This window comes from Oreochromis niloticus, linkage group LG13 (assembly GCF_001858045.2).
Source record: "Oreochromis niloticus isolate F11D_XX linkage group LG13, O_niloticus_UMD_NMBU, whole genome shotgun sequence".
Taxonomy (NCBI): domain Eukaryota; kingdom Metazoa; phylum Chordata; class Actinopteri; order Cichliformes; family Cichlidae; genus Oreochromis; species Oreochromis niloticus.
This window is the reverse complement of record NC_031978.2, coordinates 1,237,710-1,256,508: the sequence shown is the minus strand read 5'-3', so window position 1 is coordinate 1,256,508 and position 18,799 is coordinate 1,237,710. Positions and strand designations below refer to the sequence as shown.

Here is an 18,799-nt window from a genome sequence, read left to right as displayed (position 1 = left end):
AGTGATGGTGCGTGCGAGAGACGCTGTTTATGCAGTTCAACAACCCGACCATGTTCAAAAAGGGAACGTTTGTTTACCTTTGCCATCAGGACGTCATGACAGTGTGACTACCTGACAGGAAATGACAATAAATCCACATTTTTGCACAGATTTAAAGACACGTGGTCCTAAACTTTTGATCAGCTGTAAAACAGCCCGTTTCAGTTTAAGCGTTGTTTTCAATAAATTTCATGCTCAAAAAAATGTTTCGTCTCACTCCCATTTCTTCTTGTTGCTTGTTGAAGCTCTACTTGGAACCTTGTTACGATCCAACCATGCAAAATATGAATTTTGGCCATTTTCAGGTGGTTTTAAACTTTTGATCAGGACTGCATCATCTCTCTGGCCACCTACCTTTACATTCGAACTAGCCTGACTTCAGTGCTGCTGATTTTCCTCCATCATTTGTACGTTGTAGAAAAACTTCAGACAGCGCCCCTTTAAGTTCTGCACCTTGTAAATCCTCATTTTAATGTAACAGCTGGGAGGAGAGCCGCACTGATCGCTGAATGGGAACATTTTTAACGCTCAGTTTTTCTGATGTTGGGAATTAAAGGAAATGGGTGACAGCAGAAGATACAGCTGGAAGAGTCTGACAGTAGCGTCATCACACAGTCACATCCATTTCTGTTGGCCGTGAAGCCGCAGGTAGCTGCTGCAGTATTCTCCTGAACAATAGGTGTCGCCACTCAGACGATCTACCACACATGTGAAAGGAAGAAGTCAAAACCAGAAGCAAAGGCATTAAGAAGTGTTTTTATTTTTTAACAGAAGGGTTCATCTTTTTGAACATCTGCAGCACACCGGTATATAAAATCGGAATCTGTGAGCTTGTGTACGGATGTGTCATTAACACGCTGGTCAAAGGTGACACGATCATACGCTTGCGTCTTCAACCAAGCCCAAAGCCACCAACCAAAAAGACATCAAACTGGCCGCTCGCACCGGTGGAGGTGATGACAATTTGGTGACGGTGATTCCTTCCATTTAAACCACTGGATACGTCTATTACCTGGCAAAGTCTTGCTGTCTCTTTTTGAAATAAAACTTTATTTCTAAATGACTGTCCTGGGTTTCACTGAGCCACACTCACAGCCTTACACTGCTTCTCTCCACTACATCTACATACAACTCTTTTCCCATCATCACACACAGACGCCGTTTGTGCCTCGTCCCACTACGAGTTCATGTGAATCAGAATCAATAAAGTATTCTGATTCTGATTCACATGAACTCGTAGTCGGACTGGGAGATCCGCCGCTGACTTTTCCAGTTGGTAACCACCTTTGCATGACCACTTGACTGATATTAGGAAACAAAGGCCATCATCCAGGTGGTGCAGGACGTGCGTTCACTTTGAGGCACATTCAGGCAGCGAGAGTCTGACGCAGACTTCGTTTCACAGACCTAATGTCGACATTTATGGCATGAACCTGCAGATTTCAGCGATCAGTAAAAATATCTGCATCGTGCTGATAAAACCTCAAATCAGATGTTGAGGAACTTTATTGCACAAACAGGAGATGTAAGCGGAGACTGGAGGCGAGGCGCTGAGGAAGCACGTCTCAACTTTCGCTGCTTTGAACCGTGTTTGGTCGCTAAGCCGTGTACGACACCGCGTAATCCAATCCCGGGCTCTACGGGGAGGCCGGACCCCCTGCTAGTGCATCGCCAAAGTGGATTATAGCACAATAACACACACACACACACACACACACACACACACAGATTTAATCCTTTCGCATTCATTACCATGCCTTCAGTGTTTTTGCTTTTTTTGTCCTGTTCTGAAACATTTTTAGCTCCACATCTGTCCCCGTTTTGTTTTGGCTCTACTTTTTCTTAATGCACTCTAATTGTATTTTTATTTATAAGCAGGAATCAGGACAATCTCTGTTTCTGCTCCCTGTTTTTATGTTGTTGTTGTTGTTGAATATTTAATTTATGTGTACGGGGGAATCGCAGAAGAAGAATTTAAAGTCGTGTTGCAGGAAGGGCGAGAGATGCCGACGAGACGCCTACAGCAGGCGGCGTGAACCAGAGGCTGCAGCGGGAGCCAGAAGCAGGAAAACAAGGCCTGAACACAAGCTACGTGTGCGCGTGCGATGTCTGAAGCACTGACATTTGCACTACACAGCTCTTAACAGAGTTAGCATTTAGTTCAAGCTGCTCAGATTTAGGAGCCAGGACAGCTGGATTTCAGTGAGAGCGAAGGATTGAGGAAACCCAATACATGAATTAACCAAAGGACCATTCAGTCTATTTATTTCATGTCACTGTTTTTTAATAGACTGGCATTACTCTGCTTGTTACAGCTGGAGATGTTTTCACATTTTGTGATGGACCGATCCAACTTTTTCCCATTGTCCTTAGATACCGATACCTCGGCTTTGGGAATCTGCTGACCCCGAGCACTGATCTGATGTGTGTTAAAAATAATACAGGGGCCAAGTCCTCACCTTTGCCGTGGATCCATGTTTTCAGGCCGTGCCGAGCCAGGCTTTATGATTTCAGGCCCGGACGCTAAACGCTCACCTGCGAGCCTGACCTGGCCTTCGAGATAAGCCGAGGAGTTAAAAATAGATCTGCTGCTCCTTCGTGTTGAAAGCGAGCCAGCTGAGGCGGCTCAGGCGTCTGATTCGGATGCATCCAGAGCGCCTCCCTTTGGAGGTTTTCTGAGGACAGCCAGCTGGGAGGAAACCTCGGGGTAGACCCAGAGAAAGAAACCCAAACCTGAGCGTGATAAAAGCGTGTTCCCATTTCTGCTCAGTCTTTCTTTCCCTGTTTATTCTCTGGCTTTTAAACCGCACTGAGTTCTGATGACTGTTTATTCACTTCATGTTTTATTCTTTTAGCTCCACAGCATAGACTCAATAGACTCAACTGAAACAAGACTTCAGAGTCGAATGTGCTCAGATTTGGTCACCGAGCAGCGATCTCTGCTGGAAGCACCATTAATAAGTCAGAGGTGGTGGAAGCCTCCCAGGGTTGATGGAGGGTTGTTTTAAAGGCCTGGAGTTTGGTGTTAAAGGATTATCTGGATCCAGACCGAGCGTGGTAATCGACCAAATGAACTGACAGGCTGACGACGACCACCCACAGAGACTAGCCGCCTCCTGGTGTGGGTGATGCTGGTGAGTGCGTGCCATTTGCTTTTACAGCCTGTGATTTGGTCATTCGAGGGCGGGTAGCAGTGACACAAGAGACTTTAAATTAAAACACATAATATATCCACACATCCTTTAATCAGATGACCTCTTCACTCACTTCAGCGCATACATGCAGACTTTAGGAAGTCACCAGGGCCTCGTGATTTGAGACTTCCTGTGACCGGTCGTCGTTTCGATGTTTAAACAAACTCCGATCGTCGTTTTCACCGCACACAGACTGTTCACCTCCACCAGCCACAGCCAGCTCAAAGATGTAAATATCAGTCTGACGGAGCACAAACACAAACTCAAAGGTTTCACTGGTGAAAATCTCGCTCCTGTGTGTTCGTACGTTTATAGAAATGAAACGTTAGCCCAATCTGCGATAAGGTGTGTTATTCCCAGTGAGTTTGCACCATTACAGTTAAAACACCCAGCGCTGCATGTTCACATAAAACATGATTAAACTTTCACATAATAAAAAGCTCGCTCTGTTTCAGTCTTTTCTATTTACGGGTCTTTATGATGTCAGAGAGAGATACTCATGTGCAGAAGCCCCACCCACCTGCTTTTCAAACCTTATTTTTCCAAAAGCAGCCAGTCAGAAGAAAGTCTTTGGAGGTAGGAGGAGCTAAAGCAGCTTGTTTCAGCTGAGGGTGCCGTATAAGACAAAGAAGGATTATTCTGAGCTGTTAATCATGCAGAGCTCACCACAGGGCTGTTTTTACCTGCACGGCTCATCGAGTGTGGAACAAATAACAAAAGCTGGTTTCTGAACAGATTTCGGTGGTTTTGAAACTGCACAGAGTCACAGGTTGAGTCATGAAAGTTTGAGGGAAAGGTTCGCTACTTAAATCCTAAATTCTGCTCGGTTTAATCTTCCAATCAGAAGGAATATCCTAAACTTTTACCGAAAAGCAGCAGCAAAACAGACGACAGCAGGAAGCAGGTGAACAGAGGCTCTGACGGCGCTCCGAGGACCTTTAACGAGCTAAAGAACGTGAAATCAGCTCACGGATGACGGTGTTTTCCTCTGAGGGTTTCACCCCTGCTGGAACACAGTGACCTTTCAGGAAAACAGGATTACAGGAGGTGTTTGGGCTGGGCTCAGCGTATGACACACAGCGTCTAACCAGCTTATCGGGATTATAACGTGAGGATCCTTCAGATGATCGCCGCTCAGTGAAAACGAGAGGAGGCCAAACAACCGAAGCCCGGAGAGGACACGACACGTTTCATCACTTACTCGTCTGTCTGAGGCCACCAGCCTGAACTCCTGCAGAAGCTTCCCAAAGACGGATCTGTGCGTCTTCCTGAATGGGTGAATAGTCCCCTGAAAATTCAAAGCACACGAGGAAGAGCCATCAGAAGCAAAATACAACCCCTCGGTCCAGCTGTCAGTGAAATTAAACTACAATCAGGTTTAGAAGAGCAGAGCAGCAGGCAAACATTGACCTACACTGCCACCATGTGGCCACGTGTTGTAGCACATTTATTTCAGCTTCCTGATAACCTGCAGAACAACTTTATTCTAAGCAAACACTTTAAAGGACTCCAACTTTAACCAGGCACAGCAACTCAAACCAGAGTTTTATTCTACTGAATCTAACCAACATACAGAGGCAGAGCAGCCCCAACACTCAGCACAGCGCGTCTATTACATTTATATGTTTTGTTCTTAAATAGAAGCGCTCTGCTGAGAGTGTGGGGGATGCTTAAGGCCTGTTTGAATTCGGTACAGTTTGGTAGCATCGCATTAACACACAGGTGAACCGGAGACTCTGTAACACTGCACAAAAATAAATCACACTGAAGTCGGGCTCAGTTTATCATCCTGGGTCAGATCCACGAAGCCCAGTCTGATCCTCATGGGCTGTTTAGGTTTTTTTAAGTTAAAACTGTTTTAAAAATTAGTTTAAGACTCACTGCACATTTAAAATCCTGGGACATGTTAATATAACAAAAAGAGCACCTCTCAGCTTTTCTACATGATACACAGATTTGCTGTAGAAAATGGAAAAATGTCTTTCTGTAAAATTTTAATTCTAACATTTAACTGTTTATCGGTTACTTTGGTGTAGTATGAATCAGCCATGAGCTCTTTATCAGCAGGAAAGCTGTAAAACACCTGAAAATGTGGGCCAGATTGCAGACAGGGTTACAGCTAAAATTCTGCAGGTTTTAAAGAAGTTGGTCCTGAGACAGAAATGTTTTGACGTTACACCAAGTAACGTCAAACCAACAGTTTTCAGCTTTTCTATGTCCTCAGACGATGAATGTACCTGCTGTTAATGTATAAAAACCAGATATAACTCTGTAAAACCCTAAAACTCCAAGCGTGTGCTCTAAACAGCTAAAACCCAGAAAAACAACAGACAACACTGCAGAAACTTTACCCCAAAGAAAATGTTCATTTTAAATTAAATATTTTATGTTTGCATTTTCCTGACAAATGACTGTTTTGTAGCAGACACGAAAGATTTAATTGAAGCTTTGCCTAGCTTCTTTCTACAAACTCCTACAAATCCTAAAAGTTTGTTCCCAAAAACATGAACGAAACTCCTGAGTTGTCCTTCGCAGCCCAGTTTCACACTGGAGTCATAAAAGAGAAACTATGACTCTGAAACCTTCAGAGGAAACTCACCAGGACGTAGGTGTCGTGCTCGTGCTTCTTCCTGTGCATCGGGACGTCTGTGGACGACAAAAATCAGTCAGTGTGTTACTACAGAAGGACTCACAACGACTACAGAAGGACTCAAAAGTGTGATTACAGCCTTATCAGACAGAAATGTTTGCCCCGTCTCAGGTTTCTCGAGCTTTTGATTGGATGGGTCACAGCTGATGGGGTACTTGATGCCATTCACCAACACTAGTTCTCAGAAGAACCACATCTTAAGCTGCAGTACTTTTTTTTTTCTGCTCTGCAGCCTCCGTTAACTCATCAGAGCTGCACATAAACCAGTTCTCCACCTGCTGCAGGTGCTGATCCTCCAGCTTGTAGCAAAGACACAGTCAGGTCAGCCACAGTAATCTAACCAGGGCTTTCCACAGATCAGATCCCTGCTGTTCTTCAGCAACATGGTGTTTTTCATCCAAGTCATTGACAATTTAAAAGATTTATCTGATGATTCACAAGACGTCCAAACTGATATTAACATGGTGAGCATGTTTCAGCTGATTTCACATTAACCTCGAGACTGCAGATGGAAGAATCTTTTTATGTCCTGCTGTCTCCTGCAGCTTCTCCATCTAAAAGGAACTAGTTTCCTATAAAATACCTGCACACATACCTCACAGGTGAAGTGAGCAGATATTAGTGAGTCTTTCTTTAAGATGAAATGGAGCAGTTACCACCAGGTTCTGCTGACTCCTTTTCCAGCAGAAAGGTACGACTAACCCTAGAGTATGAGCCTGTTGGTTTAACAGCTGCGATGGTTGTTGCTGGATCCACCAAGAAGGACCAAAAGAGTCACGTTAGGCTGATTATTTACCAGCTCTTGTGGGAAACACGGGAGCCGGCGGAGGACTCCTGCTTCACCTTTTTCCATTAAAGGAGAGGAAGCAGAGACGGTGGAGGAGTGGAAATACGTCGTTTAGACGTTAAACTGCTTTCTATGTACGGATTATCCGGGTACAGCCGTCACCAAAAAAAGACAACAGGTCTAACTGACTCAAACCGGCCGTTAGCCACGGTGCTAGTGTCGTTTCAGCCGGTAAACTCCGGAGCAGCTGATTGAATACGTGTTGTTAGCCGTTAGCCTGCTAGCATAACAAACCTGAATCCTTGATGTTGAGGACATCCACCGACACCATGTCCGGTTTATCCAGCGGCCCCACCTTCCTCTCCGTCACCCCGGACGGCACCACGTCCGGCTTCGGGCCGAACTTTCTCGGGTAAAAGTCCCCGGCATTGTGATAAGATAGACCCGAGGACGTGGACATCATTCCGTCCATCGCCATTTTGGACTTCCTGTTCCCATCAGCCTGTTCTTTCTTTTGGCTGCGCCGCGCATGCGCAACTCCATAGATTTGCATAGCACCGATCAGCGGTAGCGCTGAACACAGGAGCTGCTCATGTGATTTACAGATCTGCTGTTCTCCAGATCAAGGTACGGAAGACCGTTTGGGACAAGGCTTTTTTTTCATACACTTTAGAAATTAAAATATTTAAATTAAAAACTGTTAGTGTGAGCTCCAAGTCCAGAGAAAGTGAGAGAAAGGGCATCCTGCAAAAAATCTTTGCCAAATCAAACATGTCACAGGGGAGCATGATGAAGGAAAAGCCGGCTTGTAGAGGTGAGGGTAGGGACTTTAAATTTAGGGACTTGTGTCACGTTCCAGATACCTTTGAACTCAGATCCCAGAACTCCAGAGTTAGCGTGTTCCCGACAAAGCTAGGAAAAAATGTCTTGATGCATGCTCAGTCATCCAGGTAAGTAAATAGCAAAAGGTTAATTCTGTTTATCTGGACATTTTCAGTGGGAGAAACGTTTCGTCACTCATCCAGGTGAGTTCTTCAGTCTCAGCTGACTGCAGGTTTCCAACCTTATAAACAGGACATTTGCACAATGACTGAAACCAGCCCACTGAATGAACAATGGGCTGGGAGGTCAGTTTATGATTTTTAATATGCAAATTCTCATGAAAATTGTCATCAGTCTGTCCTGACTCTGGACACTTCTCACACATTGAAATCAAATGTGTGATAAGCTGCATGATTCAAATACAAGTTCATACTTTTATTTTACAATAAAGAGAAAAAGAGAGAGAGAAGGAAACGTGCAGACAGAAAGGTGACGGGCTCAGGTGGTGTACAAAAACAGCACAAAGAGTACCTCCTGTTTGTGTTAGTATTAGGGCTACTACATAAGATGAGAGCTAAATGTTCCCACACTGGCTGGATGGATGGCTCCTGTGAATAAACTGAGTTTAACGGGTGAACTGTCTGCTCGTTTCTCCTTAAAACAAATGTCAGTTTGGCTCGACACCACCAGCAGAACCAGCTTTGGCAGCAAAATAACCAAACTCACATTAGTGTAATCGACCCTGATGTTTGTGCGTCACTGTTAGAGTGATATTCAGCTGAGTGCATGGTCCTCCTGCCACGGTTTAGGCAGCATTCCCATCCTGTGTGGATGTGTCAGATTGTTCCGTTTGTGGATATTCTGCCATTATTTATCCATAACATCTCTCTCTGTAAGGTTAACGCCAGTCTTTGAACGCGTGCATCATAAAGGCTTTAAAAGCCAGTGGAACCTGAGCTGCACTGAGTACTAACATTACTAATGTCACGTGACTTTGCCAACATTTGTATCTCTACATAAATCAGTGAGATTAAACGCAGTACCTACTTTTAGAAGTTTACTCTTTGGCCGTCTGCCAATAAAAAAAAAATTATCCACCGCCACACTTTTTCATCTGGTCCGTCAAATCGTTCTCCCAGAAACACTTCTGTTTTCTTTCCACATTTTTCTTTCTTTCTGCTTTTGCAGAGTTTTCCTGTTTCTGTTTTCTTTTGCCCATTTCTGTTGTGTTTTACGTGATTTTGCAGAGTTTTCTATTTGCTGAGGTTTTCTTAAGTTGCAGTCAGTTTGGCCTCTGAGGGCCACCGTACATTCAGGTCTCACAGGCAGTTCAGCAGAATACTTTGCATTTAAAAAACAGATTCATTGATAGAGCCCGATCACTGCGCTGTGTGTGGCTCATTTAGTGAGTCAAAAATACACAGCAGCAGTACAGACTGAAAGGTTGTAGTTTTACTGTTGTTTACATTCAGTGCCACCATGTTGGACTCAGGATATGTTGGGTTGGTGCCGACACTATGCTGGCAGTTTAGTTTTAACATTTAGGATGGCCCCTGTGTTCTCACACACCTGATGTGTTCAAGTAGCAGATAAAAGCAAAGCAAAATGGATGGACAAATATCCTTGTGTTAAATAACAGTTTGTAAAAGTAATGATAACTGTACCTAATGTTTTGGATGTGGAACAGTGTTTTCAGAAAATGTTTTAAGCTACAAATGAAAACTGCAGGCAGAGGTTTCAGGTGAGACACCACACCTCTGTGGTGACTCACCTGAAACGTGTAGTTTACCTCCACAGGGTCTACCTCACCTTACACCCAGTGTCAAGTGGAACAGGCTCCGCCCCCTGTGCATAACAAAATGGATAGATGGAGGAATCATTCAGAAAATGCTCCTGAGCAAAAGCCCCAGGTACATTTATGATTCAGCTTTCTGTGTTTGCCTGATTACCCTCTGTAACTAAAACTTTCACCACCAGGGGGCGGTGGTGTGACAGTGAGTGTCCATTCAGTGTTTTATCGTCTCCTTATCCAGCTCAGGGTCACTGTGAGGTCACAGCTGTATGTTGGAATAATTTCATCTTTTAAATCTTGATATTTATCTTTAGCTAACCTCAGTTTTCACAAGACAGAAATTCTACTAATTTTTCTTTCTAATTAAAATTTATGCCAAAAATATTAATAGGGTAAAGTGGCTAATATTTTTTTTGTTAAAGTTTTGCTAGATGTAAATAATTTAGTCCTCTATGCAAACCTTTAAAAATATTTTTTACTGGGTAAGAACTGGATTTACAAACTCAGTTCCAAAAAAGTTTAAACGTTGTCTCAGTAAATGTAAAACTCAAACTTATATTTTATTCACATTAAAACATATAAAAAAGATCTAATGTTTAAGTGGAGTAAAAGCACCATTTTCAGAATAAAAATTAGCTTGTTTTCAGTTTGATGGCAGTTGGTCAGGTCCATGTTCCCACTGAGCAGCGTCCTTGTCACGATGAGCTGTGTGGCTGGCAATGGCTGGACCCAAGTGCAGGACTCGGAGACAAAACATTAACTTAAATGGCAGCTTTATTTGCTGGTGCAACAAAACTGGGAATACAAAAACAAAACACAAACTAACTAGACTGAAGATGCACAGCGTGGCATGACTTAACCTGGAGATAGATGGCGAGGAATACACACACAACAAACATGGAGGACGCAACAACTGGCAGGGAAAAAACACAGGGCTTAAATACATACTGAGGTGATTAGGGAATGTAAAACAGGAGGAGAGCACAGCTGGGACTCATCAGACAAGACAAGGGGAGGCAAAACTCAACACATTGATATAGTACACAGACTTTCAAAGTAAAACAGGAAGCTGAACAGACGTGGACTAAACTAGGGGATACAGTGACAGAGAACAAGAGACACACTGACAGAAATGACTGTATACTAACAGAAGTAACACAGAACCACGACCTAAGAACGAGAACACAAGAAATGCCAAGGAACTAGGGAGTCAGGAATACTAGGGACAGAAATCAAAACCAAGAGAATCAAAACACATCATGAAATCAAGGATAACTAATACAAACAGAAAAACACTGAGTCCACAGACTCAGGACCGTGACAGTCCTCTACTCTAACATCAGTCTGTGGTGGTCTGATGGAGGATTCCAGCTGCTCAGCGGTCCTGGCTCTGCTTCGTCCTGTTGTTGGTCTCGTGATGCTCCAGATGTTCAGATGTTGTCAGCTGGTGAAAGCTCTGGACTGCAGGCGGGCCGGTTCAGCGGCCAGTTCCATACACACTGATGCCCCTCCCCCTCCATACTGTCAGAGCTTTAACCAGGTTTTAACCTGAGCGCTGATAACGAGCATCCTCCTTAGTCCGAGGACGCGGCATCCATGTTTGGATGGTCTGACCTCAGATCAGTTTTAGGGAGCGTCGGTCCACGGTCACGGTCACACGTGTGGATGGCATGGCGAGCTGCTCGCAGAGCCCGTGCACCGATTCCATCAGAGTCTTGTTTTTAATGCAGCGCTGCTGAAGGCCACGGATATCAGACCCGTCCCTGCGCACAGAGATTCCTCCGCGCTCTGATATCATGTTCTCTAGATCAGCGGTCCCCAACCTTTTTTGCGCCACGGACCGGTTTATGCCCGACAATATTTTCGCGGACCGGCCTTTAAGGTGTCGCGGATAAATACAACAAAATAAAACTAGTACTGGTACCGAAAAAAAGAAGATTTATTCATAACACACGTGAAAAGACCCAGGAAAACCGAGTTAACAATAAAAACAATAACAAAATAACGCTGGAAACCGATAAAAACCCTGAAAACCATACATTTCACACCTGAGCCTCAACTCTCGCGGGCCGGTACCAAACGACTCACGGACCGGTACCGGTCCGAGGCCCGGGGGTTGGGGACCGCTGGACTAGATGATGAGATGTTCACAGTGAGGAACATTATTGTTCCTCACTAATGTTCCACACTAGTGAGGAAATTCTTCCAACAAGTTGTGGACACAGTTCGAGCCTCTGTCTCGCTAAGATGCTGGTTTTATACCTGATCATGTGACCGACCTGCTGCCTGTTAACCTGATCACCTGTAAAATCTGCCTCCAGCTTTTCCAGCCTGTTGTTGCCCCGATGTCTTGTTGCCATGAAATAACAAAACATCTCAGTTTGAACATTTCATTTGTTTTCTGTCTTCAATTGTGAATAAAATATGAGCAGTGTTGAGCAAGTTACTTTGAAAAAGTAATTAATTATAGTTACTAGTTACTTCTTCAAAAAAGTAACTGAGTTAGTAACTGAGTTACAAGAGTCTAAAAGTAATTAATTACTTGAAAAGTAATTATTGTGTTACTTTTTAAAAAAAAGTTTAACCCTCTGGGGTCCAGGGTATAATTGGCTATTTTTGACTACTCTTGATGTTTCCTCCACATTTTGCCTTTAAAAACTGTTTACTTTGTCTTGTTTGGCATCATTGTTTTCAGCACAACCTCACGTGTCTGAATTTACAGTCATGTTTTCATTTTGACAAACTGTATTAACACAATTGATCTAAAATCAGACAAAAAACATAAAATCCGAGTAGAAAAAGTGATATTTTTACTGTAACAACCACAAACATGTTTAATGAGTCATATTTCATAACTTTAAATGCAAATATAAATTGTCAATTTTAAAATCATATGCAGATGTTGTCAGGATTTGTGTTGTGGATGAGAGAAGGAGGACCCAAACGCTGGACTCACGGTGCAGGATAATGGTGTTTTATTGTCGATGGAGTGAACAAACAGAACACAAGTAGGAAATGGACGGCTGGCTGAATGAATGAAAGACTGGCTGACAACTAACTGACTGACTGACTGCACTGGACTGGACTGGACTGGCTGGCCGGCTGATTGACTGAACTGAACGTACATGCAGAGAGACGACATTAACATCAATGACACGACAAAGAACTGGTGAAACTGAGGAACTTAAATACGCAGGTTGAATGATGACAATGATTGGAAACAGGTGAGTACAGGGCTGAACATAGTCTGACTAATGACACAAGCTGACACGGGAAAAAACAGGAAGTGAGAACATAAATGTGGCAAAGTAAACTGAACATGAACAAACTGAAATCACTGGGTCAACAACCCAGGAACCCTGACACAAGTTTTCCATTTAACTTTTACCCTTTTTTAAATAACCATTTCAAACTATTTACAGAACAATCAGCTGTTCTTCAATCTGATGCCACACAAATTATTTGTGCCACTCCAATAATTTCTGTCCACTATAAAGGAGAACATCACAGCCTGATACCTGCAGGTCTGACAGCAGCAGGTGTATCACTGCTGTTTCTACCTGGAGACAGCAGTCGCCTCATTGTTCTGACACACAACACAAAACTATCCACAACACTACACACTAACTACACAAGACAACACATTAACTACACACTCCAAACATGCTAAACGTCACAAATCTCACATCTCAAAACTCGCTCTCTCTCTCTCTCTCTCTCTCGCCGTCACTCCTAAATCTTCCCCCTCTTCCTAAACAACCAAATGTCATGTTGCCATATCATTTCTGATTGGTCGACATGGTGCATTTTTCCACCAACATGAACGGTTTTTTTTTGTTTGTTTGTTTGTTTGTTTGTTTTTTGCTCATAAGCAGAGAGTGCATGCTAGCGCTGTCCTTAGTAAACGTACTACTGAGGAAAAACACGTATATCTTGTTTATCATGACTCTGGTTTTACGTGGCCTATCGACACAATTTAAAAACTGGCACCTTGTTGCTTTGTCTTTAAGTGGTCATGTGATTGACTTACCACGACTACTTTATTCTTCCTCAGTCAAACAGCAGCACTCATGCGATTGTTTTGCCTCCTTAGCTCCAGGTGTTGTGCTAGACAGTGATCGTGATTACCGTCCGCGGGAGCGCGCAGCTGCTTAAAGCTGCAGCGTCCAGATTACTTACAGCTACTTCCTGCAGCTGATATAAGATGCGGTAAGCTGAACACAGCTTCAACCGTCTGTTTGTTGAAAAATAGTAACGCGACCGCGTTTCCTTGTTAGTAACTGTAACGGCGTTGTAACGATAGGAATAGTAATTAGTTAGATTACTCGTTACTGAAAAAAGTATCGCCGTTAGTAACGCCGTTACTTGTAACGCCGTTATTCTCATCACTGTATATTAGGTTGCGAGTACTGCAAAATCAATGCATTAAGTTTTTATCCACATTTCATCCAAAGTTCCAACTTTTTGAGGATTTCGAGATATAAACAAATAGAAAACTGAAGTATGTTAATACTCGATAAACTTCAGCCAACAAAGCTTTGCTGCCTTTTATTTGCTTTCTAATCGTGATTATCTCGACCAGTAAAACTGGGGAACGGACTGGTGCTCGTGGAGAGTCCTGGCGTCCGTCTGATGAAGTGAAATCATTCCCAGCAGAAACAGACGCGTCTTTGTAGGTGTTTGAAACGCCAGCAGGAAAAGTCAGCAGGGTGTAAAATCATTCATTAATTAAACACTTTAAGAGAAAGACGAGGAAGCGTGACGGATTCAGGCGTGGAAATGTGTGTGTTCGTTCTGGGACCCTGTGTGTGTGTGTGTGTGTGTGTGTGTGTGTGTGTGTGTGTGTGTGTGGTGGCTCATTTGTGTGGCGCTGAATGGAGTTTTTTGTTTGGGACAGTTTGTAAATGACACTGTGAGGCCCCGATCGCCACTGTGGCTGAGAGGGGCCCTGTGCGGCCGACACTGAAATGTATAGAAAGAAAAAGAGGGAGAGAGAGTCAGGATGTAAGACAGCGGGTGAAGAGGGGAGGGGGAGGTGAGTTATCTGAGGACAGCGAGGAAGCAAAGAGGACGGGTGAGGGACCAGAAGAACAAGCGAGCGATTCAGAGTTGCACATTCTTTGTTTTTAGACCAAAGGTATTTTTCTCCGTCCAGCTTCATCTCAGAGCCCTGAAAAAGATCTGCTTCTGCCACGTCTGCTAACCTTCAGAAGAAAATACCCCGATGCAGCATTTACAGGGATGCTGCTGATTGTTTGCACAGGAAGGTTGGATCTTTAGTGCAAATCAAACTGAGACGCAGCGTCAGTGAGTTCCATCTTCAGTCTCCTGATTTTTACTGCTTTACGTGACCCTGAGAGAAGAACGTGACGAGTTAAACCAGCTCAGAACTGATGTTTCATCTAAATCTACAGAGACAAAGACCACACAAACACAGAGATACATTTTTATTTTAAAGGTTTACAAATTTAAAAGACAAAAACATCAAAATCATCTGTAATTTTTTAGAAAACTGTCATTTATGAATGAAAGCTGTATCTGCATACTGATGACATTAACACTGCATGTTAGGATATTATGAAATAATAATAATAATATTATTAACATGCTTCAGAGTTACTTAGAGCTGCTACGTGACGAGCGGCTTATATCTGTTGATAATAACGCATACACACAAACACAAGCAAAGAGACAAAGTAGAAAAGAGACGAATAAAACACGACCTGTAACATCTTACGAGTAAATGGGGGCCTCGTCTCAGGAGAACTCCACCTGAAGACCTGAAAGCATTTTCATAACGAGCTGTTTACACTGTTCAATACTCAAAGAAAGGGTGTATTTCATGGTTATTATTATATAGTTTGGTGATTGTCTTTTCAGACATCAGACGTCTCTTTTGTTGTCATACTGTAAGTCAGGGATGAGCCCACTGGACAGCTTTAGTTTAAACTTTAACAGTATTTTAATAAGTTCTGTAGTTTTTCCTGTTGATAAAGACTCCCACCACTCATTGCCATCCATACACCAAAGTACAAGGACACTTTCTGTGAATAAATGAATTTTCTACACGTTTATTTATTTATTTTGAATGTCCTGTTCAGCACAGTAGCAATCACAGTTATTGTCTGAAAAATACCCAACAGATTTCCCGAGTGGATCCACTTTAGCTTTTGCTATACCTTTATTATTATTAGGATTTATTTATCTATTTATTTATTTATTTCATTTTGAGTTTCTGCAGTCAGAACAGACAGGACCAGCGGTAACTTTATCGTAGCTCGAGTCACTGGATAAACGTAGCACCTGAAAAAGCCCAAAGTGTTGCATAAAGCAGCGTCTCCTCGCCCTGTTTCTTCACGTGTTTGCGGCACTGACGACTCACCGTGACACATTATTTTCATGTAAAAAGATTATGTCACCATCCTGACCCATGCACTAGATGCTTTCCTAATTTCTTGTCTCCGTTTCAATCCTGCTCTTCCTGTTTGCTTGAATGTGGGCGTGTCGCTGCCCTCTGTACCTGCTGGGGTTTTAACCACAGACAGACCAGGACACCTGTCCTTTGTGTCGGCCGGTTATTTGCTTGCTCACTTTGCTGTGTTTGTGTAACCTCGCACCTGCTGCGCATCAGGTGATATGGTACCCAAATGAATCCATTGAACCTCCGACTCCATCTTCATCTCATAAATCCTTCAGTCACGTCTCCAGGTGGGCCACACCTGGACGGGTCACACGGCGTCTCAGTGCTAACATGGAGACAGACAGACGTTCAGCTCCCTGCAGGTCCTCCCACAAACCCAAGACCTTCCTGCTGCGAGCCAACAGTGCTAACCACTGCACCACTGCTTCCTTCATTATTTTACATTCAAACCTGATCAACTCTGCATTCTGATATATGTCCCTGTTCAGTACTGGCCACTTAGTGGCTGGTCATCTATCCCACATGCTGACATGAGCCTGAAAGTTTACCCAGAATGCACTTTGTGAAGTTTTCTCTAGTGAATGATCAGAAACACGTCACAGACACCTGCTGCAGTTTACTCTGATAGATCCATCGATGCTCAGAGCTGGCTGAAAAATAACCATAAACCACCAAATGTCAACACAACCGGTTAGCGGGGTCCTAAAGACCTCTGCACACAGTTTAATGCTCCACATACATAACTGCCGTGGGTGGGGCGGCTGCACCCAGATACCCTTTGTCTTCTAATCCGCCCCCACGCTGATCTCTGATCACATTTTAACATTAAGCACCGTAAACCTGGTGAAAAGAGAAGGCTTTAGGCCACACCCACAACGCAAATATGAAAAAAAAAAAGAGTTAGTCCAAGGATTTAAGGGTCTGTGGCCCTTTTGGGGGACGCTCCCACAGGCCTTAAATCTGGGACTCTCCACTATTTGACCCTAGAACTGAAGAAGCTTCTCGAATGAAACGTCTTCAAGCAGCTTAAAGAAGTCCAGACGCTTTTCTCTCCGAGCTCTGATGACCCGGATGACGGAGAACCTTCACAGACAGAGTTAGTCTCTGCTGACCTCAGCTGCTCTTCAATATTTGATAAGCAGACATGTTTACTTTAATCATAATTATAAATGAGAGAGTGAATAACAGTCATGTTGCTGATGTCCCGATCGCTGCGTCCGTTCCCAGAGCTTTACTCGTTTCATTTTGTGAAAGTATATTTTAGGTTGACTTCCTGTAGTTTAGCTTTGTGATCAGTATCTGTATCTGCTGAGTTGTTTGAAAGTTTGCTTTAAAATTGCCTGACACTTAAAAACAGTTTGATTCCATTCATGTTTGTGCTGCCGTGATGCTGAATAACTTTATTTACATGAACAAAGAGAAAGGGATGTGTTTAAGGTGCAAGCGGGCGGTGGGAGATCTTTATTTTCTTAACACTGAGCAAGTATCTGCATGCTGCCATTAGCACTAACGCCAGGCTGCAGCACACCTCACTCAGCATTGTTTCCATCAGATTAATTTTTTTCATGAAGTAAAAGAAACGCCGTTCCTGTATATTGTTAGTTCCCTCTTTGTTCCCTCTCTGCGTTCCTGTGTCTTCACCTGTGTCAGGGTTATTCTTCCTGTTTTATTTTGGTAGCGGCCTTTTTGTGTCAGGTGTCGAGTGTAACTTCCTCTGTCAGCTGTGTTCAGTTTCCCTGTTGTCTCCACTCCCTTCCTCACCTCTGTGTGTATGTTTCCTCAGTCTGTTTGTGTTATCCACTCAGCTGTGTATCCTTGGAGTTTCCTGTCTTGGGCTCTTCTTGTGGATTTTGTGTGTTTTCTTGGATTCGGAAGAACACTGAGTTCTTTGAAAGCAGACCACACAGCAGGCTAAGTCCCTGTTTTCCTCATAATTTTAGAAAGTCACTTCTTAAAGGTTCCTTGTTTAAATTTAGTGACCACTTCAATGCCTCCGGCTCTGGAGGAATTCTGGGCCCTCCAGCTGGGGTTTGTAGAGGAAACATGGTGTGACATTCCTGTTGTTGGCCGTGGTGCATTCGAGGAATGTGACGTGTTTTTCTTGTCACGGAAATGTTTGCTTTCAAAAGACTTTCGCACGGCAGCTCGCTGACACGAAGACAGACGAGTGAATCGCGTGCGGAGGACTGTTAGATAACGCACGGCCGTCCCACGTCCTCACCCACAGGGACCCGCATGGACCAGCAGGGTGTAGCTGTACATGGCCTCAGTGTAGCCAATGAGAGGCCTCCTTTTAAGAGACTTTTCCTGAGGCTTGTGAATGAGGATTAGCTCCGCCCATGCTCTGCTCCCGTTTTTTGGCCATGAAACAGGTTTTCAGTTTCAGTGTCCAGGAAATAGACACAGGCTTAAACACAGGCTTCACCTGTGTTCAGGTGTCAGGTTAGGAAAAAAGATCATAACTGGATAGTTTTGAATTCTGAGCAGCAGTGACGGGTTAAGCTGGTCGTATTCTCTGTTGGTTGTGAAAGTGACAAATACAAGACAAACATGACACGAATGAACGTTGAACACAAGGATGAAAATATCAGAAGCAGCTTATATGTTTATATGAGGCCTTACTAGACATTAAACATTAAATGTTATATTTAAATGTTTATCTGCAGCAGTTATATCGATGGATACAACAATATATATTCTGCAGAATATTTTAATGCATTACACACAAAATTAGCAATTTTTGCTTTGTTTCTTTTGTTTTGTGTGTTGTTGCTACTTTAACTGAAGAAACGGTTCTGAAAGCTTCCTCTGGCTCTCGGCGGCTCATAGTTCACATTTCAAAGATCGCTGCAGGAAGTAGTTCACAATTCATCAGCCAGGAAGGAACACAGGAAGCTCATATATAACCTGTGTGTGTGTGTGTGTGTGTGTGTGTGTGTGTGTGTGTGTGTCAGTCTGGCAGCTCCATATGGAGAACATTGTCCAGAGATCTCCATTCAGCCACGCCTCCATGAATCCACAGTTTTCTGCATATTTGCATGTGTGTGTGTGGAGGAGGAGGTGCTTGATGCCTCCTCCTCTTCCTCCTCCTCCT

The 18,799-nt window shown here is 43.5% G+C and overlaps 1 protein-coding gene across 1 annotated transcript in view; it reads right to left on the bottom strand.

The window, feature by feature from the left end:
- slc30a6 (solute carrier family 30 member 6) overlaps nt 1–7,211 on the bottom strand; it is a 57,650-nt gene extending 50,439 nt beyond the window's left edge. The window contains exons 1-3 of the mRNA XM_003455688.5: nt 6,965–7,211; nt 5,833–5,879; nt 4,435–4,521 (exon numbers count right to left, since the gene is read on the bottom strand). Of these exons, the coding sequence (XP_003455736.3) occupies nt 4,435–4,521; nt 5,833–5,879; nt 6,965–7,148 (318 nt within the window). The 5' untranslated portion in view covers nt 7,149–7,211. The remainder of the gene's footprint in view (nt 1–4,434; nt 4,522–5,832; nt 5,880–6,964) is intronic.
- Between the last annotated feature and the right edge of the window lie 11,588 nt (nt 7,212–18,799).